General features: G+C 42.4%; 1 protein-coding gene across 2 annotated transcripts in view; it reads right to left on the minus strand.

Annotated features, from left to right (window-relative positions):
- The window catches only part of AMFR (autocrine motility factor receptor), a 35,134-nt gene that overhangs the window by 3,576 nt on the left and 6,437 nt on the right, over positions 1–25,121 (minus strand). Inside the window, exons 5-12 of one of the 2 annotated variants that reach the window (XM_030025053.2) lie at positions 21,286–21,326; positions 20,356–20,488; positions 19,674–19,807; positions 17,870–17,980; positions 14,675–14,865; positions 12,895–12,998; positions 10,776–10,910; positions 4,469–4,552 (exon numbers count right to left, since the gene is read on the minus strand). In XM_030025053.2, the coding sequence (XP_029880913.1) occupies positions 4,469–4,552; positions 10,776–10,910; positions 12,895–12,998; positions 14,675–14,865; positions 17,870–17,980; positions 19,674–19,807; positions 20,356–20,488; positions 21,286–21,326 (933 nt within the window). The remainder of the gene's footprint in view (positions 1–4,468; positions 4,553–10,775; positions 10,911–12,894; positions 12,999–14,674; positions 14,866–17,869; positions 17,981–19,673; positions 19,808–20,355; positions 20,489–21,285; positions 21,327–25,121) is intronic. The other variant, XM_030025054.2, reaches the window with a different exon arrangement.

Here is a 25,121-nt window from a genome sequence, read left to right on the forward strand (position 1 = left end):
TTAATTACTCATAATTAATGCTCTATGAAAATGGGGCATTTGAAATAGTCAGATTCTGCAGCTGACTTAACAAGCAATGCAACAGTAAAGAGTGAAAAAGCAGAAATCCATATACTAAGGAATGAATAGCAAATGTGTTTGCCAAGAGGATGTGTGCTTGAGAAGGGAATTTATGAGGCTTCGGTTCACCGGGTTCTGCAGCACCCAAATTATCATGTATTTGGGCTGCCGGAGCAAGGCTGGCAACTGTCCCAAGCATGGCCTGTCAATAAAAGAAGCTGGCAGCCCTGCACATAGTACCTCTTCACCCTTGACAGCTGGCTGACAACACTAATGTGAAAATTGAGCCGATGAATGACGATGCTGGTGAACTAGCATAGGTGAAACAGCCTATCCTGATCACATCCTGTCATATACGATCAGATCAGCTCTACGATAGAAAAGCAAGACATCACTAAGCACGGTAGCGTCAAGAAACAAATCACCTCAATGAAGGGCTTAAGGCTTTAGCCATCATTTGGTATCCCAGAGGATTACTCACACAAGGAAGCATCAGAGAGGTATTAGTTAAGTCAGCTCCTACCGCCTAGTTTTGGGCCTTTGGTATACCCGCCGCAGGAGCCTCGACAGCCGGTTACGTGGGCACTGCAGGGGGACCGCTGCTCAAGTCCCCACAGCCCAGACTCAGCAGCATCACAGTGTGCAACACACAGGTTTCAGCAGCTGATGTGCAAAACAAGTTGAGTCATTCCAAAGCCCTAGAGACATACCAATAACGCCATCTCCCCAACGCAACGCCTTCAGAGAGCGAAAACCAAGGCAAATGTCACTTCCCATCAGCTAGGTGAACCAAGCAGGAATACCAGGGCCCAGGCCAGAGCAGTACAAACACTGCAACCTCAAACACAAGTATATGTGTTCAGCCTATTTCAGCAAAACCCCCAGCATGCTGGAATTTACGGAAGGGGCACTGTTAGACTGCCTCAAAGCAATGCCACATTCAAGAGGACAAAGAGCGAGCTCCACAGAATGACCTCACAGATCTTACCCAGTGCTAGAATGACCTCGGCAGACCCAGAGGAACAAGTATGGAGCAACCTGACTGCTGCTTCCAATTACCACACAGGTGGACATGGAAAAGGGAAGCTCTGTTGGGTAAAGCAGTGAGGAGGGCACTCATTATGGTTGATGTTCAGGCAAGATCACTTCCCCCCCCCGCCCCAGACCATTTGTATAAGAAGTTGCAAGCTAGCTCACCTAAAGTTTTGGGGTTTTTTGTATCATTACGAAGATGCAAAAAATCAGTACCCGGAGCCCATTCTTCTATCTGAGCATGAGAGTGGTTACTGAGGAGGTTTTAGAGACAAAAATATCAAACCTAATTGCAGTAAAGATTATGACAAGCCTCGGTATAACAGCAGACCTCAGATGCAGAAACCTATACACTACAGAAACTACTCCTCCTTCAGGCTCTAAGAGAAAAAAGAGTTAGTTTCATGAAAGCCATGGGATGCCTTAGAAGTGTCTCTAAATAGAGTCACCAACTACTTAAGCAATGACAATAAACTGGATTCTCAAGGAAGGGGAGGGCAAGAGCTGCATCAGGCAAGCTTCAGCTTTTTAACAGCAGCTTACTAGTTAGGTCTGAGCAGTCCTACCCAATCTCCACCCAGGATTACCGAAACAGATAAACACACACACACAAAAATGTAAGGGATAATCTTTAAATACATTTTAGCACAGGAAAATACAAGCTTGCAGAAAAGTAGCTACAGCTGCTCTGGGATCCATTCTTATAGGGAGTAACAGCAGAGTCAGAAAAGAGGGGAGGGAAAGCAATGATAGTGATGGAGAGGGAGCGTGTAGAGCATTATGCACAATGCTGGAAGCATTAGCATTTCAATGCACAACTGGAGAAAAGTATGTGCACAGCATCTTGCTAAGTGTACAGGCCAGGACTGTTAGAAGCTGTCAATGTTTAGAGCATTATCTCACACAAACCTTTAACACGATTTATACCATGATGGTGCTCAGAGATGTCTCTCAGCTACCCTGACATTATGTCAGCACTGACACCCCAAAATCATAAGCTACATCTGGGGGGTGGAGGGAGAAAAAAAAAATAAAAATCAGTCATTATCTCTATCTTAAGACCTTTGAATTCTAGATGGAATTAAGTCAATATGATTTATGGCACAGAGGAAAACCAACACTACTTAGGAAGAAGGGTGCTTTTATTTAAGCACATTAGCTCTCCTAAGAAGTGTTACTTCCAACAAGCAGAGCTCCAGTGGGTCTGCCACTTGCTGTTGGAGAGCTACAAAGATCCCCAGTGGGTATGCTGATTTTAAAAAATAAGAAAAGAGATTAAAAGCCTGTAAAACTTACTCTAAGGCTGCAGCACAAAGCAACTACAGTTGCCACAGTCTCTCTCAGGGACTGTGTCATAAGGTGTGAAGTTAGATCTATTCACTATTTGGAAATTCAAGTCTCACCCAGAGGAGATGATGATGGCTTCTTACGTCCCTTCCTACTTGCATTCTTAAAAATCAAGCGCAACCTGCTGAATTAGCTTGTTTGCTGCTTAGACCTTTCCACATAGACAAGAGTTTGACTGACTACAACAACACATTCTTCTGGCAAGAAGAAAGAGAACATCTACAATACACCAGGTACTCAGTTAAAAAATGAAAGCAAAATCAGAGACACAAAAGTGACGGGAGTTTCCTAGAGGAAAAACACCCCTACGCTCCCAAGTCTTCTCCGCACAACAGAAATACTGTCAATAGCAAGGAGGTAAGCAAGCTTGACTCCTAGGTAGATCTCTGTGGCTACGTAACAAGGGTGATCAGCTTGTTTGAAGCCAGCCTAAGTTAACACCAAATGCACAAAGCATTTATGAGGCAGGAGGAGGACAGCAGCAACTGGAGCTTCCACAATGCTACCCAGCAGCAAGTTTCTCTCAGTGCACGGCAGTCTCAGTCTCCCACTTCAGCCTTTGCCTGTGAAGCCCATTGGGCACAGTAAATATCCATCCAGGAAAACCTGTGCAGAGGCCACCAGTTCATCCCACACACACAGCTACCAGCAGCCCCACTAAGCTGCAGGTAATTCGTAACTGTTCACGTACCTCCAGGCTATCAATGTGCTATTCTACAAAATAAAAATACATTCTCCATTCAAACCACCACTCGCTCCAACACATCATTTGAGCAAAGTGCTTAGCTGTAATTCAAAGCAAGAAGACGTCACTATTAGAGAGCACATGCTCAATGACATGACATATGAACACCACTCCCAGGTTTTTCAAGTTCTGGAGAAGGAAGGACAGAGACACAGGTAGTGCCAGGCAGGAAGGAAGAAAGGTGAATAGCAACACAATCATTCAAAGTGGGATCTGAAGCCAGTACCAAGCTAAGGAAAACCAGTTAGATACCATTTGTAGAAAGAGAGGTTTCACTCATGAAGAACAGGGGAAATGCCACCAAAACCTTCAAGTTAACCCAAAAAGTTACTAAAGAGTTGCTAGACCCAGATCAAGATTTTCATTCCTGCAGTTCTGCATCTCCAACCCCAGGCTCTTATCAAATACCTGTACCAATCCCCACCAACCCTTCTTCAGTCTCAACTGCAGTACCAAATCAAATGAAAGTTTTTTTTCTGTCTTGCAACCTGCTAACAAGGGAACTGCCACACTTCAGTTTCAGGTGAGTAACAGGTCAGCTATTTAGGTTATTAAAGGCTGCAGAGGCAGAAAGTCAGCTGCCTCACAAGTTCACTCTCTTTCTAAGCCAGTGGAGAGGGAGGTTTATAAAACAGAAACCCTCATGATTTTGCTACTACAGTCAGCAGAAAAAAAAAGTGGAATGAGACCTTATTCTATTCGCAGGCTAATTTTTTTTCTTCCTGGCACATTTTAGCTAGCACATGCTGCTTAATACAGCCCTTAGTGAAGAACAGCAAAACCCATTATTGTGCTTTATATGTAAAAGGGCTGTTAACTCGTAGTCCTGTTTGTATGCCACTCCATTCATACCAAAGCTCCCCATGCCTTCAAGTCCTTTCTCCAGAACACAAAAGAATTCTTGTACCCAGAAGAGAAAAACTACTCATTTTAAGGGAAATGTCTTGAGACATACAGAATGGGAAGGGGAAGAGCAAAGCATCCTGCTCTTCATATTCCACAGATGAGCACGGGCCTGACCAGACGTGAACAGAGACATGATCTTTTTCTGTTCTTTGTACCACTCAAGAGCACTTTCCTTCAAGGAGGAAAAAGAAAAGCACACACGATAGTTCTTTACAGGGGCACCATGCTGAAGTCTTACTTCAGTTGGCTGGCAGTGTTAGTTCTGGTGTGAAATGCAAGCAAGGGCTGCCACCAACCTGACCCAGTATGGAACCAAATGTCTTTACCTATTCATGCAGCTTCTAATTGTGCTTTTGGCCCGTTTTTATGCCAAATTACCTGGGTGACAGTTTCAGTATCCTCCTGATCAGTACTGTGCCGTTCCACAGAACTGTTCAACGCAGGTCTAATGCTATCTGCACGCTGAAATGCAAACATCATGGGTTTAATACAGTGTGTGAAATGGCAAAACAAAAACAAGTTCTTTGAACACACTCAAACTCTGCCCTCTGCAACGTCATGCGTTATGTTCAGTTTGGAAACAGATAAGTTAGCAGTAAACAGAATGCTCTGTGCTGAAAGAGAATTCTCTCTGCTTCCCCACATGCAGACTCCAGATAACAGTACTATCTGATGTGCACAGAACCAGAATTCGATATTCTTATTAACAGAAACATTGTCCCTAGACTGCTTTATTGAAATCTGCTATCACTAATTAAGAACAAGGCATCATTTTGCCGACTACTTTCTTTGCAGAAAACCCTCCTAAGTGGTACAATTCAATTATCTGTCAGCAGAGAAATCAACTGGAAATGTTCTAAAGGCTCTGCACAAGAGCGACTGAGAAGAGCTGCTTTAACTGAGCAAATATTTGTCTCTCATCTAGCTAGGACATTTTCAATATATTTTTGGTACATGACTGAATATACTGCATTTACAGAGATTTAAACGAATTAAAAACAAAATCTGACTTTTTTTACTAGAATTTGGCACCATATAACATGTTTGAGACTGAATAGACAAGCACTTCATGCATCCTGCAGTCTAATCACATCATCGGGGCAAGCGATAGGGCATGGGTAATAAACTCTGACTTTCCTTCATAAAGAAAATACCCTGTTGTCATGGTTTAACCAGCTGGCAACTAAGCATCACACAGCCACTCACTCACTCCACCCTGGCAAGATGGGGGAGAGAATCAGAAGGGTAAAAGTAAGAAAACTCACAGGTTGAGATAAGAACAGTTTAATAATTGAAATAAAATAATAATGAATTGTAATGAAAAGAAAAATAGCAAAAAGAGAGAGAAATAAAACCCAGGAAAAACAAGTGATCCAAATAAAAAACCATTTCTCACCACCGACCAACCAATGCTCAGCCTGTGCCCGAGCAGCAGCACCCCAGCCAGCTTTCCCCCTAGTTTATATACTGGGCATGACATCACATGGTATGGAATACCCCTTGGGTCAGTTGGGGTCAGCTGTCCCAGCTGTGTTCCCTCCCAACTTCTTGTGCACTCCCCAGCCTACTCGCTGGCAGGGCAGCATGAGAAGCTGCAAAGTCCCTCACTTAGTGTAAGCACTGCTCAGGAACAACTAAAATATCAGTGTGTTATCAACATTATTCTCATCCTAAACCCAGAACACGGCACAGTACCAGCTACTAGGAAGAAAATTAACTCCATCCCAGCCAAAACTAGGACAATATCCACCCCTTATTCTATACCAACTACGTCATGCCCAGGTCCCACACTTTCCAATACCTCCCAATTAATTACACCACCTTTTCCTTCTTTTGACATATACACACAGATATCACTCCCTTAGCCTATGGGCCATCCCTCTAAAATGTCTGTTGAGTTAATTTAGTCCATGACTTCGCACTCCGTCTGTCATAACAGTCCTTCAGGGCAGAAGAGATGGTGTGTCGTATTGCAGTGTTGCATGTTGAAGCCAGTTCTGGTTCCACCAAAATTCATTCTTCATTAATCTGGTTGATGCTTCCTGTAATACCGCTGATATGGCATATAGCAACCATGGTAGTGATGGCATACAGTATTATATAGCAATTAGCATCATACAATTCAAATAATTGGCTATTCTCACCCAAAATCAAATTCCCTTGAGGTACACATTGGACTTCCCCATCCTTCTGCATTACACATGAAGTGCACCCAGATCCTTGAGCAAAAGCAATCCCACGGATGGGTTTGCCTTTGCCTGAGGCAGGAATAACCCAAACTGTCTTCCCTAGCACATTTTTTATGTGCACTACAGGGACGTTATCCCTTCTACAGTACGTAAAAGTTTTGATTGGGCAGGGCCAGCTCCATTGGCAGATCCCCTAGTGTTGACTAACCAGGAGGCTTTTGCTAAATGTGTATCCCAATGTTTAAATGTCCACGCACGCATTGCTCTTAGTATAGTCTTTAACTGTCCACTGTATGGTTCAATTTTCCCAGAGGCTGGTGTGTGATAGGGGATGTGATACACCCACTCAATGCCATGCTCTTTGGCCCAGGTGTCTATGAGGTTGTTTCGGAAATGAGTCCCGTTGTCTGACTCAATTGTTTCTGTGGTGCTGTGTCGCCGTAAGCCTTGTTTTTCAAGGCCCAGGATAGTGTTCCGGGCAGTGGCATGGGGCATGGGATGTGTTTCAAGCCATCTGGTGGTTGCTTCCACCATTGTAAGCACATGGCACTTGCCTTTGCAGGTTTGTGGGAGTGTGATATAGTCAATCTGCCAGGCCTCCCCATATTTATATTTCAGCCATCATCCTCCACACCAGAGAGGTTTTAACCACTTGGCTTGCTTGACTGCAGTGCATGTTTCACATTCATGGATGACCTGTGCAATAGTGTCCATGGTGAAGTCCACCCTTCAATCATGAGCCCATCTATATGTTGCATCTCTTCCTTGATGGCCTGAGGTGTCATGGGCCCACCGAGCCATAAATAATTCACCCAGCCTATATCTACCTGAGCCACTTCAATCTTAGCAGCTTGATCCACCAGCTGGTTGTTTTGATGTTCTTCTGCGGTCCGACTCTTGGGTACGTGGGCATCTATGTGATGTACTTTTACAACCAGGTTCTCTACCCAGGCAGCAATATCTTGCCACAGTGCGGCAGCCCAGACAGGTTGTTGCCCAGACTGTGCTGCCAGTTGCTCTGCTTCCATTGCTGTAAGCACACTCCCAGGGCATTTGCCACCATCCATGGGTCAGAATAGAGATGGAGCACTGGCTACTTTTCTTGCTCAGCAATATCTACCACTAGCTGGATGGCTTTCACCTCTGCGAACTGACTTGATTCACCTTCTCCTTCAGCAGTTTCTGCAACTTGTCGTACAGGACTCCATACAGCAGCCTTCCACCTCCGATGCTTTCCTGCAATGTGACAGGACCCATCAGTAAACAAGGCATATTGCCTCTCATTTTCTGAGTTTATTATACAGCAGGGCCTCTTCAGCACGTGTCACCTCCTTCCCTGGTGATATTCCAAAATCTTTGCTTTCTGGCCAGTCCATGATAGCTTCAGAGACTCCTGGGTGACTAGGGCTTCCTATTCGAGCCCGTTGTGGCATCTGTTGTTCTTCAACCTTCAGAAACCCCACAACAGAAGGGTCCTCTGAGAGACTGGGCAAGGTAGACAACTGTTGAATTTCCTCTGTCTCCAAGGCAGCTATACCAAAAGCCCACCTGTACTCTTTTGCATCCTTGAAGTACCCTCTCCTGAGACAGTCTATGCCAAGGATGCACGGAGCCTCTGGACCAGTCACAATGGGGTGCTTTTGGCACTCATTTCCAGTCAGGCTCACTTTAACCTTCAATACAGTTAGCTGTTGGGATCCCCCTGTCAATCCAGAAATACAGATGGGTTCTGCCTCTTTATAGCTTGATGACATTAGGGTACATTGTGCACTAGTGTCTACTAGAGCCTTATATTCCTGTGGGTCTGATGTGCCAGGCCATCGGATTCACACAGACCAATAAACCCAGTTGTCCCTTTCCTCACCTGGCTGGAGGCAGGGCCCCTCTAGTCCTGGTCATAGCATTCACTACTCACTTCTTGTAAATACAAATCAGAAGTCCCTTCATTAAGATCAGGAGTAAGATCAGCCCTTCTTCTCTGTCTGGGGAACTGCCCACTGGAGACTGGAGCAGCAATTTTCCTGGAAGAACCCCCTTTTGTGATTGTTTTTCCTTGCAACTCAAGTACTCATGCCTCTAGGGCTGAGGTAGATTTTTCATCCCACTTCCTCATGTCCTCTCCATGGCCATGCAGGTAAAACCACAGGGTGGCCCGTGGTGTCTACCTTCTATACCCTCTCTCTTGAGCAGAGGAACACTTACTCCTAATAACTAAGATACTGGTCCGTACAGGTGCGGAGTAGGATCTATCCTCTTGGAGTTGCTGGACCAGTTTCTCCACAGCTGAGATGAGGGAGGAAGAAATACCTTCTTCGTATTGCCGGAGTTGGCCAGCCAATTCATCCACCGTTTGTCCCTCTCCGTCTTTCCAGGTCATTACTGCCAATGAGTTGGCATATGACGATGGTGCTCTCCGTACAAACTTCCACCACGTGGGTCATGTGCACCTGACTTCATCTGGATCTATGGATAACTGCTTGTTGTCCAGGTAATCATAAATCACCTCCAGCACGGCTAATTCCCTCAGGCACTTGATACCTGCCTCCATGGTGGCCCACTTGCCTGGGTGACATATAACATCTTCCTTGAAGGGATACCTTTGTTTCACACCTAAAAGGAGTTGCCTCGAGAGACTGAATGCTTGTGCCCCTTTTCCAATCACTTTGTCAATACCCCCTTCCCTAGAAAGGGATCCCAACTGCTTGGCTTCCCTACCCTCTAATTCCAGGCTTCTGGCCCCATTACCCCAGCATGGGAGCAGCCAGGTGACAAGGTGCTCGCCTGGACGATGGCTGAAATCTTTTTGTAAGTCTCGCAGCTCACTCAGAGATAGGGATCGCGTGGTTACCACCTTGTTTATGAGTTCTGCCTCTTCCTCCTCCTGTTCTTGTGATGGCCCTGCTTCAGAGTAGTCTGCCTCGTCCACTTCTTCCCTTAGTAAGAGAAGAGATGACTTTTGCTTCCAATATTTCTTCTTGTGTACAGGGGTGACTGATACCGGCACTGGTTCTCTGGTTCAGCTGCAGTGCCTGTTGCAGGGGTTGGAGTAGCCTGGAGGAGATGGGGAAGGTGATGGAGCAGGGGAAATGTCTCCCCTTGTCTCCCCCATAGACTGGCTCTCCAAGAGAAAAGGTGAAGAGTGTAATTATTAATAGTTTCCGAGAGATAGCTCCTGAAGTATGGAGACGACGGTAATGCTGAGTACAAATACCACATTAATCTCAGGACCAGTAATTTTATCATATCATAAGCGAGTGTTACACAATACATCAACATGATAACCTTAATCCAGGCCCCAGAGGTGATAAACAGCACAACAGGGAATACGTACAGCAAGTAAGGTGTTATATAACCCAATTCTGAGAACAAGCACAACAACTCTGAGAGCAAATAAATCAACATTGTGACCAGCGACTATTAAACTAATATAACGAATGCTTATAACAAATTTGTTTTAACATGCTTTGGTCAGATCTGTCATTATCTCAACTCTTCAAGCCCCACATTGGGCGCCAAAAAGGACCGTTGTGATTTAACCCCAGCTGGCAACTAAGCATCACACAGCCGCTCACTCACTCCACCCTGGCAGGATGGGGGAGAGAATCAGAAGGGTAAAAGTAAGAAAACTCATAGGTTGAGATAAGAACAGTTTAATAATTGAAATAAAACAAAATAAAATAAAATAATAATGAATTGTAATGAAAAGAAAAATAGCAAAAAGAGAGAGAAATAAAAACCCAGGAAAAACAAGTGATCCAGATAAAAAACCTTTTCTCACCACCGACCAACCAATGCTCAGCCTGTGCCTGAGCAGCAGCACCCCAGCCAGCTTTCCCCCTAGTTTATATACTGGGCATGACATCACATGGTATGGAATACCCCTTGGGTCAGTTGGGGTCAGCTGTCCCAGCTGTGTTCCCTCCCAACTTCTTGTGCACTCCCCAGCCTACTCGCTGGCAGGGCAGCATGAGAAGCTGCAAAGTCCCTCACTTAGTGTAAGCACTGCTCAGGAACAACTAAAATATCAGTGTGTTATCAACATTATTCTCATCCTAAACCCAGAACACGGCACAGTACCAGCTACTAGGAAGAAAATTAACTCCATCCCAGCCAAAACCAGGACACCTGTATTACAAATGGATAATGCTGGAGCACACCTGAGACCGATCCTAATAAATTAAAAGGCCTTCTTCTAAGGGCCAGAGCAAGGAACAGATGCATATATCTCAATCAATCACACACCACTGTGAGACATTCCAATTGAATTGGAAGTTGCAACATGGAGGTATAACATATACTAGACTGACAAAACTGGTTTGGTGCTTCCAACTGCAACATCTTCCTACAAGTAAAATCTGAAGAATACTACTGCATTAAGCTAAACTGGATTCACCAGTGCTTCAACGTACCCCATTCCCCTCACTCATTATTAACAGGCTCAGTTCAGTGGTAAGTCAGTCAGTCAGCCATTTTAGGTGCACAGTCTTATGACTTACCTGTGTGGGGAAAGGTACCTGGATGCGCCCTTCTAGGATGTTGTCAGTGGTGATCTCTACAGAACGAGTTAGCTGCAGATCCTGTAGAACTAAATGATAAGGAACCTGAGGGAACATCTCCTGAATCTGATGGGCCTGGAGAAAGCAAGGTTTATACAGTCAGTATCAGCAGTAAATAAAAGTTAGCTGGTAAGTATCTCAACAAAAAGCGATTTAAAAAATGAACAGCTCAAAGATGCTGTTTATGATATGGTAACACCCACACAAAAAGAAAAACAAGAGAAATAAAACTCTTGCTGGCAACGACTTACAGGGCAATATTTTGACTCCATTGAAGTCAACAGCAAAACTGAAACTCCTATGGAGACACCACATGGTCCTGAAAATTTAGGCTCCTGAACAGTTCTTGCAGATGCACAAAGGCTTCAAAAGCTTCCCAACCCTCTTTTTATGACAGCCTTTTTAATAAAGATCTATACAAAATTCACATGAGTGACTGAAAGTTAGATCAACACTGAAAAAAAAAAAATAATTTTTTTTTCTTTGTCCCAGATGGGTTCCAAAATGGCACTGGTAAGGACAAGTGGAATAAGTTTTAATAACCTACTCTCTCCAGCCAGCTTGCCTACAAGCCAGTTTAATAGGGTCTGAAAGCTCAAGTAAATTAAACTGAGTTGTCAGGGAACTGATATTATTGAATTTCAAGTTACTTAAATAATATCCAAATTAAATAGATAAAAGTAAGAGGGCAGACAAATAATACGCTTTTAGAGTCCAACAACTAGACTTCATTAAATATTAAAATCTGTATTTTAACTAATGCTGAAAGTTACAGGGGAGAAAAGAAGGGTGGAAGGAGTTTTGACAGCAAAGCAAAAACTACGCACCAGCTGACAGTAGGTTCAAACACGAGCAACTACAGCAAACCTAACTCTCCATTGTACTAACCTGTGACCAGAGCAACTGATGTAGCATTTCAGCCTCTGGCCTTTCCCTCGAAATACTTCCCTAGGTTTTTATTCAGTAACGTAACAGAGAATTTCACTTTTCTATTAAAAATATGTCACATTTTAATAGTTTTCTAACCTGGGCCTTCCCATTAAAGTAGGCATTTTAACATAAGTTGCTACTGTACTTTTAATAATACACAATGCTAAGAAATCATTACTCATCCTTAACAAAAACCCATTTGTGTCACTGTGTCCAGTAAAAGAAAAACTAAACTGACCTTAGATAGAGAGCTCCTGCATATTTAACTAGTAAATCATCTGCCAACAACTTACCATTCCCTGCCTGCCCTGCCTCAAACCCCCTAAAAATTGTGGCCTTATCCTGTTGAGTCTCAAACAGTAGTGAAGGCTGTGGGAGAGATTTCACATTCAGAAAATTACATCACTTTCATGAGACACCTCACTGAACATTTAGTAACATGCTATAGCACACAGTAGCTTTAAGAACTCAAAAGAGACAGCACTTCTCCAACTAAATGGGTGTGTTTCGTGGGGCCATATCCTTCTCTTTTTGTACTACATTAGAGTGTTTATGTATGAAGTCAACAAACCTGGGATTTCATCCTCAACACTCCTATCATCATCGCGAATCAGCAAGAGTTGACTGTGCTACAGAAAGCCCCATCTCACGCTGACAAGACAAACAGAAACAGCTATCTTGGAGCTTAGTGCTATTAAAAATAAATACTAAAAAAATCAAAACCTATAGAATGGGTTTGATCAGTTACCACTTGAACAACAGGTAAATTCTCTGGTTACAGACTCACACCCTTTGCTACTGCAAGTTGTGAGTGAAGATAAGTACCGAAAAAAAGCTAAGTTGCACTAAACAAGCTGAGATAAAGTCTGCCTATCTACACAGAAAGTACATGTAATTTTTCTCCCTCGTTTACCTACCTCCAGACCTGTTTTTATGTTTGCACATTTGAACCAATATATAGCCCTAACTTCACTAAAATAAAGCTTCTCTCACTCAAAAAAAGTAGCTTTCACGTAGCATCTATACACTGTTTTGCCTTCCCCATTATGTTCTCCTTCTGCATGTACCTCTTTCCCCCCCCACAATACAAATAGAAAAGCTGAGGTGCAAACTATTAAAGCAGTCTTACCATAGCATTAAGTTGGGAGTTGCTGGCTTGTGCAATACCAAGGATGTTTGTAGTATGCATCACTTCTACTGAAAAACTGGGCAGCCAGCTGGCAATTCGAGAGCCTAAGAATAAGAAATCACCAAGAAAGTCAAGCAAGAACATGAGGTTCTCAGCAGGCAAAGTACTTCTACATGTATTTAACATAAGTCTTCATATTTCCACAAGGAACATATGGGGAGTTCTGCAGTGCAGTCCACCCCTAAGGTCTCCCAAATGTGGAGATGGGCTGGAGTAAATCAGTAACTGCTGATAGTCTCTTCAAACACAGTCAGTGGCTTAACAATCTGAGGGCTAGAAGAGGATCAAGAAAACAACACATCCTTGTTTTCTTTTTTTAATGTTCCCATTAAAAGGAAAATTAAAATAATCCAGAGCCAAATTAAATTCTAAAATACATGAATAATTCCAGTAATTTTACTAAAAACAGGCCAGCTTCTAAACACGCTGAATCTGGTCTCAAAATGGGGTCACCTATACGTGGCTGGCATCGCTGAGAAAATATTACTATAAAGGGACACAGAGTAACCGAACAAAGTGACTGCCCCAATTGTGTGCTTAGGCTCAACAGAGTAGGGCACATGGCTGGCTCCCTCCCCCTTCCGCGTTTCCGTTTAAATAAACACAGGGTTTGCTCTGTGCCACTTCTCCTTCTATCTCCGCAGTAATTTTGCGGGTCTCCAAGCCACAGGAGAGCACTGGGGAGGTCAGCTATCAAAAAACCAGAGTGGTATTCTAAATATAAATGTCCTTCGGAGACCTAAAGCACCCCAAAAGTGGGAGCCATGCAAGAAGCTATCAGCCAGTCTCAGTGTACCTAGAAATATCTGACCCTTCTCTGCCCATTACTGTCCTCCCACAATCTCCAAAGATTGCAAAACAGAGCACAGACGAAGAATGGGTTACTACGTAAGTTTGCAGCATCTCTGCTACATCATGGGAGCTCCAGAAGGACAGAGGCCAAAGCAGAGTATTTGCGCTAGTGAAACCTACTGAGAAACAACAACTGACATCAAAAACCTGGGAAACGGAGGAAGACAAGCACACACCAATACCAAAACTATAAAAAAACCTGGAAGATAAGCAACAGAAATTGTCTATTTCAGAACAAGTTTGTCTGCACACACAGAACTCATGGTCTGAAATCACATCTGCTTTGTGAGTACTTATAACACACCACTGAAAAAAACAAAACATGTAAAACTGTTCCAGTTACATGATTCCTTCTAAGAATAAGCTTCTGCAGACTTGTGCACCTAACCAAGCATTGCAAGTTTCTTGTAAATTGTGTGGCAAATGGACTTTTGACAACCTCACATTAGCTAGGGGATAGAGGAAAGATCAACTTTTAGACTGCACCACAGAGGTTTTTCTCCTCTTTGACCGTCACTGATTAACCACCACCTGGTAACAAAATAAGGCACATGAATTTTCCATTCTGCTTGTCCACATAGCACACAATGAATAAATGCCAGTATTAAGCTGCTACCCACAACAAATCAAGAAAAAGGGAGCACTGGTACAAAATCTTTCAAGAAATCTCTGTAGCTCTGGACAACTTCAGAGACACGCATCTAAGCTCTTGCAAAAGAACCATAAGAAACATATACGTGTTTGACAAAGACAAGCAGAAGCACGGTTTAGGTTTCAATTGAAGCATGGACAGAATTCCTTTCTACAGAAGGATGTTCCCTTCATTTATTTGGGCAACAGCATCAGATGTCAAATCTGCTTAGCTCACCGTCAAAGTGGAAGAAGTGATTGTGCTGGTTCAAGCGTGGTCTGCCTTCTGCTACTGCCACAGGGACTAGATTCTCATCCAGATTTTCCCTTTGGTGATCATCCCTCACATGATGGCTGTCAGTGATATTAAGAGACATTCTGCAGGTGGGGCAAGATGTATCTTGTTCCAGCCAGGACCGCAGGCATGAGCTGACAGGAAAACAGTAATATTATGGTGAGCTTGCAGCGTTTTTCCAAGACATCAGTATCACGAGTACATCAAGCAGCTGTAGCATATTCTGTACAGAACATCAACACATGGACCGCTCAGAGATAATTTGTGAGGTACGCGTGATGAGCTCCTGATGACTCTGGCATAGGTTTCTTATTTCTTTCAGCTGAAAATACTCAAGTGTTCACTTTTGATAAACAACCATGCATATTTATCAGAAACTTAAAACACTCTCCAAGTTTGTTGTCCGTCTCGCTCAGAACAAGCAAGTTTTGCCTGGAAGGGGAAACAAAACGTTTCTCTTCTTTCACCATTCCCAACTGAAAAAGGACAAAAAACAACTGGACAAGTATTTCAAATATACCGATACATTTTCATAGCAGTTCTGCCAGTGTGGTGTGGCAATGGCACCTCCAAAGTTTTTGAAGTATCTTTTCAAAAATATCAATACCCAAATCACCACCAAAGTGAGCACCACTGTGGGAACTATCTAAACAGATATTATTAATACTAACCAGTACTGTGCCATTACAACCTTTACTTAATTCTGAACATTTGCTGTCTTGCAGAAAGTGAGAAGTGTTTGAAATGCAGGTTTAAATACTTGGAGCTGTGCCTACTTTTTGATTCAGACTGATATGACCCAGTTGTGGTATTTGTTGGCATGTTAAACCTAATTTTCAATACGGAAGAACTGAATTTCACAGAACTGAACATATCTCAATATTACACACTTGCAGGGTGGGTTTTTTTTTCCAGCAGAAGCTCTCAAAACCCTTTAGAAAAGGAGAGACATACAAAAAGGTCAAATAAACCTGCTTCCCAAATTGTGTACTTGCAAATGGAGCAAAGGCACAGATCACAGGTTTGGGCTGACAGAGCAAGGAAAAAGCCCTAATTGCAGGACTATAGCAAAGTCAAGGATACAAGAACTCTGCACAATTCCTGAAGCTGTAATGTATAGACATATTGCCAAAGTGTTTTTCATCAAATTTAAATGGAGGGATATGCAGTGTTCAGAAATTAGTGATGGGTTTCCCAGAAACAACCAAAGCACTACAATTAAAATCTACCATCTTCCACCACCTTGGTCATCAGCACAGCCAGCACGTTAGCACTGCCGATGCTGTCCAGCTTCGTCTCCATTACTACAGCAAAACCACCCTGCCTGCAGCAAACTCAAAGCCCTGCTACAGTTGTACTCAAAAGGTCACTTGTGAAACACCTGGACTGACACAAGCTACCACCATGCTGCTGCTCCTCAACAGCTCAACCACTGAGATGCTGGAACAGACACACGAACACCTCTCACCATGCATCAGCACTAAGCCCTAAAGGCTTGCAGCCATGGTTATACCCATTTAGTACCGCACAGGCAGAAGGGCTCAGTCACCTATAGCCCTTCAGTATTAGGATGACTAACAACAGGTCAAGGTCAGCAACATTTTAGAGCAGCAACTGCTTCCTAGAAGGAGAGAGTTTCAGCAGAGCTTAAAAGATTCAGACACCCACTCCCATTAAACTTCCTTAATATTTAGGCACAGAGCTGACCTCAGCAACGTGAATCTTTCCTGCCATCCTCTCTTCTACTCCAAATAAATGGCCGGGGAAAAAAAAACCCAGGTAATTGAGAATGGACACAACATTTAGCCTGTTGGCAAAATCACTAGGCTTTTATGAGGAAAGAAACCATTCTTAGGTTGTAAATAGGGTTATTAATTACATCTGGTTTTATATGCAAGCATAGGTCACCCACTGTAACATGTTCCCTCCCTAAATGCACCAAGGAGGTAAGTGTAGCTTAGCTTCAGAAAAAAATCCAAAAGGATCATTCTAGATACAGAGAAAACAACTTTCTGAAGAGAGGACCCTGGGCTTCTCAAGTGCTCAGTAGGTGATTAAATATTCATATGATTCAGTAGCACTGAAAGAGGAGTTTCTGCTACGGAGGCACATTATCTCATTAGAGACTTCTTGGAACACAGATAAATATTTATGGCAAGGTTTGTCATAAATGACAACAAATTAGCGCATAGATTATAACCTCTGGTTTGATGCTTACCAGAAAAGTAAAAAGCTATTTGCAGAAAGTAACTTGCTCATATGACAGCACAGGGACAATTTAACCGACCATGCATGTTAATCACATGGCACTTCAGAAACTCCTGATTCAAACCCCATATCTCCTTTCAATTTTTAAGCACAAGCATGAAAATGTAAGCACTGCTACAAAAGATCTAAGAAAAGGCGCATCTAGCTCAGCACACTGTCTCCACAAGCATCTGCTACTATTCACTACTGAGTGAGTGTAAGAAACAGTATAAAGAGAGATCCTTTGGCCAAGAGCCTCCCAGTTGCAACTACCAGCTACTTAGGGACCTCTTCAGCTAATTTCGTTAACCTCTTTTACAGCCCTGATGGACTCATCCCGCCATGAAATCATATAATCAGACCTGGCCTCCACAACTGTCCTGGAGGACTCACCACCATGCAAGGATGCACTATATAAAAATATTCCCCATTTTCTCTTTAAAGTTAATATCTGAAAGGTATTTAAGGATCTAACTCCAATTTTTCTTCCTCACCTGAAAATCAACACACCCTCATGGAAGAGGTGATGCATAGGATAAAGGAAGCGGGGAAAGAGTGTGCTTTAGCAAGCAGTTACACAGCAAGGCAGGGTACAGACTTGCAATTGAGATACCATAACTCAGCACTATCTACCTGTTAGCTGACAAGATGCAAACTCTTAGTTTGGGGGGGGAAAGAATGCACCAGGTGAAACAACTCAAACGTGAAAATGACAGTAGCGAACATGAGTTGTACTTTGTTATTAGAAGACGACCAAGACGACCCAGGCAGTAAGCATTCACAGCTTTGCTGATAGTTCATTACTTGTCATTCTGCTGTAACTTTCAGATATGCCCATATACCCCTTCCTTTCTACAGTCAGGCGCACCATCTCCAGCCCCAGAAACGTACTTGTGGAAGAGATGGCCGCAAGGGAGTTTACGTGCGGATTGCATGGAGTCCCAGCAAATGGCACAGTCATCATTATTGACTGCTAGCTCCTCTGGTGTTGCAACTGCAAACCTACAAAGAAAAAGGAAGAGACAGAAGTAATGACTACACCAGCTCAGCATGGCCTCTCGTCTAAAGAATCCCACACTGTGAAAACCTTACACTTTTCCTTGGGAGAGGTGTGCCAGCAAGTTTGCTATTTTTTCCCGTAACTCAGACTCACACCACAAAGGAAGACACACATACACGTCCCTCCCATACCTTCTTACAGGCACATTTTTTTGCACATCTCTGCATACTTCCTAAGTGCAAAAAGCTTTGACTTAGTATCTTCCAAGAAGTATGATCATTAGGTTGAGAACCTCAAGTTATAATCTGTATAGATTTGGCTTATGTCATTTTTCTAAATGAGTTTTAATAGCTGTACCCATTAAGATGTCTTCTTGGGATCATAAGCATTTATGGTCTGACTAATTTTGGCCTTGGATTTTGCCAACACCCATTTGTCTTTCTTTTTTTTTTCCTTCTTTCTTTAAACTACAGCACCATGCAAGCAGGTACTACATAGTACCCAAACACGGACAATATAGAAATGAGTGGTATAACAACATTTCACGGTACTGCTGGTGTGGGATGTACCTGAAGAACAACTACACAAAAGCAGGGAGCTCACTGCCATTGGCAACTTCAGGAGGAAGCTAGAATGTGGTTCTTCCATAACAATCAGAATGACAAAAACACATCAAGTCACTCAGACAAGAAGTCTGAGACACCTGCAACTCAAACAGCTTTGTGAGCAGCTTAAAGGGGTTCAGCAGCTGCATCTTACTGAAATGAAACAATGCATTGTGGATTAACTTTATTATGCAGCTCTTAATCTTGTATTACAGCCATTAAATGACTTTTCACAAATAAAACCTCTGGAATTTCTAGAGAAGTCAGTCTTCTCCATCTGGACTACAGCAGCAGGCATCAGAGCTAGTCAAACCCACTGAAGCCCACAATGAAAATGGTACAGCGATGTACAGAAAGAGTAAAACTCCCTGTTGCTCTTAGAATTATTAAAGACATGGCTGAGTTATGACAACATTGGATCAGAGATGCAGTAGTATCTGGCACAATACTAGGTTTTAGCAGGCCTCTCAATTTCTCTATATTGCCTCGCTATGGGGGATGGACTAAAGTAATCCCAAGGTGCTCTCATCTCTACTACAACTACAGAGTCTGTTTAGATTTGGCTTCAGGTTTAATAAATACATACCTAAAGCTGAGCAGGTTTTAATTAATATTTCAATTTAATTTCAGGCAGTAACTGAATAGTATGGCCTAATGAGATTAAGAGCATTTATTTCTGTCACAGCCAAAGCCAATATTTGACAACTGAAACAGGCAGACCTCTGCAGAGCTTATGTCACCCGACCAGAGTAGTATAGAAAAGAATACAGGAGAAAAAATACTGGACAGGGGAGTTGACTTGTTGCCAGTAATAGGGTACCAGTAATACTGCTATTATAAAAGTCAGTCCTACATATCTGTTAAAACCAGATATGGTTTTAACCATATTTGGTAACCATTATTACCAAATAAAATGGGTAAAAACATACTTTAAGTGTAAAGACTTTAAGACCTGGATTTGCAAGATTGCATCTCTCCGGCTTACACCATGCCATCGTGTATCAAAGGAAGGTAAAAGAATCCCAACTTCTTCATCAGGATCCACTCTCCAAGATCCACATCAAGATCTCAGAGCAAATAAGAGGCTCACCTAGCTTCCATGTTTCCAACCACACGCAGGTAGTTCTTGTGCCGCCGAATTCTTCGTTGAACCTCATGGAACAGGTAGCGCAGCTGCATAAAAATCACCAGGCTCGCCATTGACAACCAGATATTGCCAAATAGCTTTTGGAAAAAGAAACAGAATGGTGATTAGAAACAAACACCATGGAAAACACGAGGCCACCACAAGAAACTGCATCAGGTCTTAAGAGAAAAAGAAATCGAGAAAACTACACTGAATAATTTTTCTTTTGTTGAGACCATTCAGCCTAACCACACGTTCACAGGTATTACTACTCATTACATCTTCAGATACAACTTAAGCAGCATAGCATTTATAATAAGGATAAAATGTATTTAGTCCTGTTCAGCTAAATGTCCCCTGCTGCCAATGAAAATAATTCAGTCTGATATTACTCAACAACAAAGCCAATTAAACACCTGTTAAACAGATAATTACACAGTAGTTAATACTCCATAACAAAGTTATTTGTGAGGACTCCAATTACACAGGAGGAAAGAATGCCAGAACGCCCCACACTACATTTTCCTCTTTATTTAAATAATTTCTCTGTAATATTTGGTTCCTAAAAGAAGAAAAAAAAGTATACCCAGTATACCCTTTATTTTAAGGCCAGTCTATTTGCTCAACATTGTCCAGTATTTCATACCAGCATATGAATATGATGCATCAAGTCCAGTGAAAGCAAGGTTAGCTCCATGACAAAATCTGTGTAGTAGACATAAGTGCCTTTGCCCTCCCACGTTCCTTCGTGGTTGAGATCCCAGAGGTGAATTATGTATCTGCAAGAGCAGGGAAATTAACATTATTCTATCTTTTTTGTTAAATAGCATCTCTAACATTGAAACGATTTTATCCATTTTTCAAACAACTTCTGGATATGGATTCTTTGCCCTTCCTAAGCCCAGTGCCTGCACTCTGTGCTTTCCTGGGGGACTTTTTTTAATGTTACTGGTTCAAACAGCAACATTTTAAAAAGGCAAAAAGCAATCAATGCTTAGCCCACACTGGCGTTACAGGTACCACCAGCTAACAGAGATGATGTAGCATTTGCTAAAAACTCCTGCAAGTACCAAAAGCCAGTCTTGGGATTATAGTAACCACAGACCCAGATCTTTCAGCACGAGATGTTTCTCAGGTGAAGCATTACAGCTTGGTGACAGACCTGAAATGCCAATAGTGACCTGGACAAAGAGGTTCCGTGCTACACATCATGTCCTACATATGCATACACACCTGCATTACAGATACACATGCATGCTACTTTTTCAAAGCAAAAGTTCTAGAGATTAAGATCTTAAAAGAAAACCAGTAGTATGGCATTAAGTAGCATATATCAACCCTCATACAGCAGCACCAATCCATTTTAATCCATGCCTCAGGCTATTAGCACCCACTAAAGCTATCCATGCATTGCAGAATTCATGCTTAAAAATAGTACAGGCTAAAGATAACCACCTTTGCCCATCTCCAAACATGCATTTGTAATTCAACAAGGTAATTACTTACACCTCTTAAATCAGCATGCTATATGCACTACCTTCTTGAACAACCATCCTGCAAAACATAAGCTACTCACCGTAAAATCACATGAGCAGTTCTGACTGTCACAAGCAGAGACTGCAGAAGAGGGGGAAAAAAAAAAAAGATACATTAACAACATTCTGGGAGGAACAGAGGTCCAGAGGCAGGACCTAAAGGGTTAAAACACAAAATGCATTTACTGCAGCTTAACAAGCTCCTGTGAACCAATGGTCACTATAGATGACTGTGTGCACAATACACCTGTGACAAACATGAAGCTTATAAATAAATAAGAAAGAAATTGTTCTCAAACACACAATGCTCTTGGAGCAGCCACTAGCATCGCGGCTGTTAAGTCTCACTTTTCCCCCCCGCTACATAGGACGTATTGTCTTTTTCAATTCTTATCACTCAGTATCAAGACCACAATCCCAACAACTACCTCTCCTTATCCCACTGCTCAAGAAAAATCTGAAGAACCGAATAGTAGCAGGAATTTGAGGAAGAACCATGGAAGCACTTTCAAATAATCTCCCCCCTTTGCTGAGATGTGAATGCTGCAAAAGTAACTTCTCTCTTTAATCATACTTACCTCTCTAGGCTAAGTACAGAGAAAAAAACTGAGTATATCAGAAAGTGTAAGTAGATCAGAAGTGTAAAGACGAGTCACCAGAAAGAATGTTTCCAGAACACCTAACCACATTTCCATGGGCTCTAATCATCTAAGAAACATGGCCCCATCACCTGTCAGGCCCACAGTGTCCCATCCCTTCATTGTATGCTCCCAGTCAAAGAATATGGGACAGGATGAACCCCCTTCAGAGACTGCCCACGCTACCCTGTAGTTAGCAGGGGCCAGCTGACACCAAGATGCAGGGGATTTATAATGAGCAACTGAAACCATTTCTGTAAAACGGGTCTGATGGCATGCCTTCAGCATAAGTATTAAAAACAGTACAGAACAACTATCAAAACCACTAACTTCCCAATATAGCAATGAAACAGCTGGTTTGAATATTTTTTTCCCATCTGTAAAAAGCATTCTTAAAATGCTTCTGTGCATATTTAATCCTTAGTAATATCCAACATATCTGCCAACTGTTTACTGGTTGGCTTTAAAATAAACGTTCCTGTGACAATTGAAACACCAGTGCGATCTTCTGACCAAATAAGGGCTTCAGGATAAGATGCACACATCATTCAAGTAACACAAAAAAACAGTCAAGAAGGTAACAGCAAGTCACCTAGCACAGTGTGCTGTTCTCATCACAAACATCTTTCATAAAAAAGTTAAATTGGCATACTAGGTGCTCCTGCAAGGCACATTGCGAGACCCTCTTCTGTCTCCTGTTACCCTGCATGCGGGTACCGGAAAGAGACTACACCTTCTTCACAGGAGTTTTTCGGCTACGGAGAAGCTTTGGGCAGACCACAGAGGGAAAGTAAATATGTCCAAATTCTAACCATACAAGTGGGGAAACAGAATGATTACGTGAGATGCTGGAGGGATACGTCATTGAGCACAAATTTGTGTCAAAACCAGTATATGTGGCATGAAGTCTCCAATAAGGAAGACATCTGTCAGGTAGAAATCTGAAGAGTCTAGTCTTTGCAACTTTTAAGAAGTTAATGTTGCCAAGACATGATTTATACTGGTTAGTGCTGAGGCAGCAAGAGCATCAAAATTAAAAGGATTAGCTAGTGCAGATTTGGTCAAGGCACTGGTCTCTGGTTCCTCCACTGTTTCCAGAAATGCATTTCAGTGTTCTGACACAAGAAATAGTTTGCAGAAAATACAACACTGCATCACAAGTTACACAACTCTGTAATCTGAGGTTCTAAACGTACAGTAGGCCATTTTCAGCACCTACACCTCAAGAGCTCTTGCTCTGCTCAAAATGAACCGCTTATCCCCTGCAGACTCTGTGACACTGGCAGTCACGTAGATTAGCACATGACTGGAAGGCACTCAAACCCTAAGATAATGGATGCAGCATGAGAAGCTATACAGGAAAATATACTGTTATCTGTAAGGTACAATTCTAAGATTTGAATATCACTATCATTATACAGCCTTAACTGGGATGTAGGAAACAGGATCAGAGGATGGCTGCTACAGGAATGAAGTAATTCTTACAATAAAAAAGGTGCAAAGATAGACAGACTGGACATTACTTGCTATACTATAATTCTCAAATACTATTTATTAATGGAAAAAGCTTAATGTTTACTCAAAAATACAGACTGTCCTTATTTAACCTTCTCTGGGCATTTGCACATTTCACATCCAGCCTTCGCAGGAAAGAAAAGGCTGACAAACAACCCAGAACAAGTGGAAGCCTACTAAAACCCGAGAAAAACACCTATATTGCTTTATTGAAAACCCTGAGGCATCAAGCTAAATCAATGTTTGCAGAGTCAGGAGAGAGATGAATAGCTTAATGTAACTTAATGTAATTAAATACACACTAATGGAATATACTTGGCAGGGTCCCTCTCGAACAGCATCACACAAGCCACCACCAGGAAAACATTTTAGTCTGCAAGATTTAATGCTTTTTGCTGAGAGCTTGAGGACTGCCACGAGGTGTCACTGCTAGTATCTGTACAGAAAGAAACCTAAATCTTTTATTCCACTTACATGAGTGCTGGGTATTAAAATCAAGGAAACTACTCATGGTCACCCAATCCATATAGGGCGTATTTAAAACGTTCATGAAAGGGCAAGATATTAGACAATTTCATATGAGGAAAGATTAAACAGACTAGATTTCTTTTGCTTGGAAGGCAAGTCAGAAGGGGAACAGGAGAAAGGTCTATAAAATCACCAATGGTATGAAGAAGAATAAACAAGGAATGATTCTTTGCACTTTTTCACCATAAACGTCTGAGTTGATAGCCAGGGACATTATCAGACAGAAGATTCAGAACAAACAGAAGAGCTCTTTTGTGTACACAAAGCCGAGTTAAATGTGGAATTTGTTGCCTTTGGATATCGTGGAGGCCAAAGTATAAATGAGTTCAATAAACGATCAGACAACTTTCCAGAGTCCATCTGAGGCTATCAAACCCAACAGGCTTGTGCAACCCTCACCTCAGGAACGTCCTCAAATGCCAGCTGTTGCAAGCAAGGGTAGAGAACCCTTTCCTATACGTTCCCCACAAACCTCCTCTGCTGTCCACCAGCAGCACAGCAAGCTGCCTGGATCCATGGCTTGGCTGAGGACCACACACTTACGCTGACTGAGCCACTCCTTTGTTAATAAGCAGACAGAACAGCTCCCACTGAAATGAATAGCTGGGCCCCATCCTGCAATGCAAAACACATACACCACCACAAGGCACAGCACTAACGAGGCAATGCTTTGGCACTTTAATACTCCCTGATAAACCTACCCCACGCTGGTACAAGGCTGATACATCCTTCCGCTAAGCCCAGATAAGAAACACAACACCAACAAGACCCCACCTATTAGAGACACTGACAAATCTTCAGTACCCTTCCACTGTGTAATTACAAATCTGGCCTTGCATATCCTCGTATTTAGGGAAAAGTAAACTGACATATTAAATAACTGAACTGTGGTGTGACCAGCATCATATTCTCCTATCAGGTGACTGTTTTCTTTCCTCCTCACTAACTCTGAGTTCAAGATAGCAGAAGAAAAATAAACCATACATGCTACTTGTTATCTGAACTAAGGATGAGCCAACACTTGCAATTATACCAGTTACCTCCCCTTTGTTTAAGATTATCACTTCCTCAGGCAGAGTGCAACGACCCACCATAACATCAAAAACATACTGATGTTCACTCCACAAACATATTGATGTTTACTCCAACTGCAAAGGGTTCAGGAGTGCACAAACATGCCTTGCTCATCTCAGCTG

This window comes from Aquila chrysaetos, chromosome 9 (assembly GCF_900496995.4).
Source record: "Aquila chrysaetos chrysaetos chromosome 9, bAquChr1.4, whole genome shotgun sequence".
NCBI lineage: Eukaryota > Metazoa > Chordata > Aves > Accipitriformes > Accipitridae > Aquila > Aquila chrysaetos.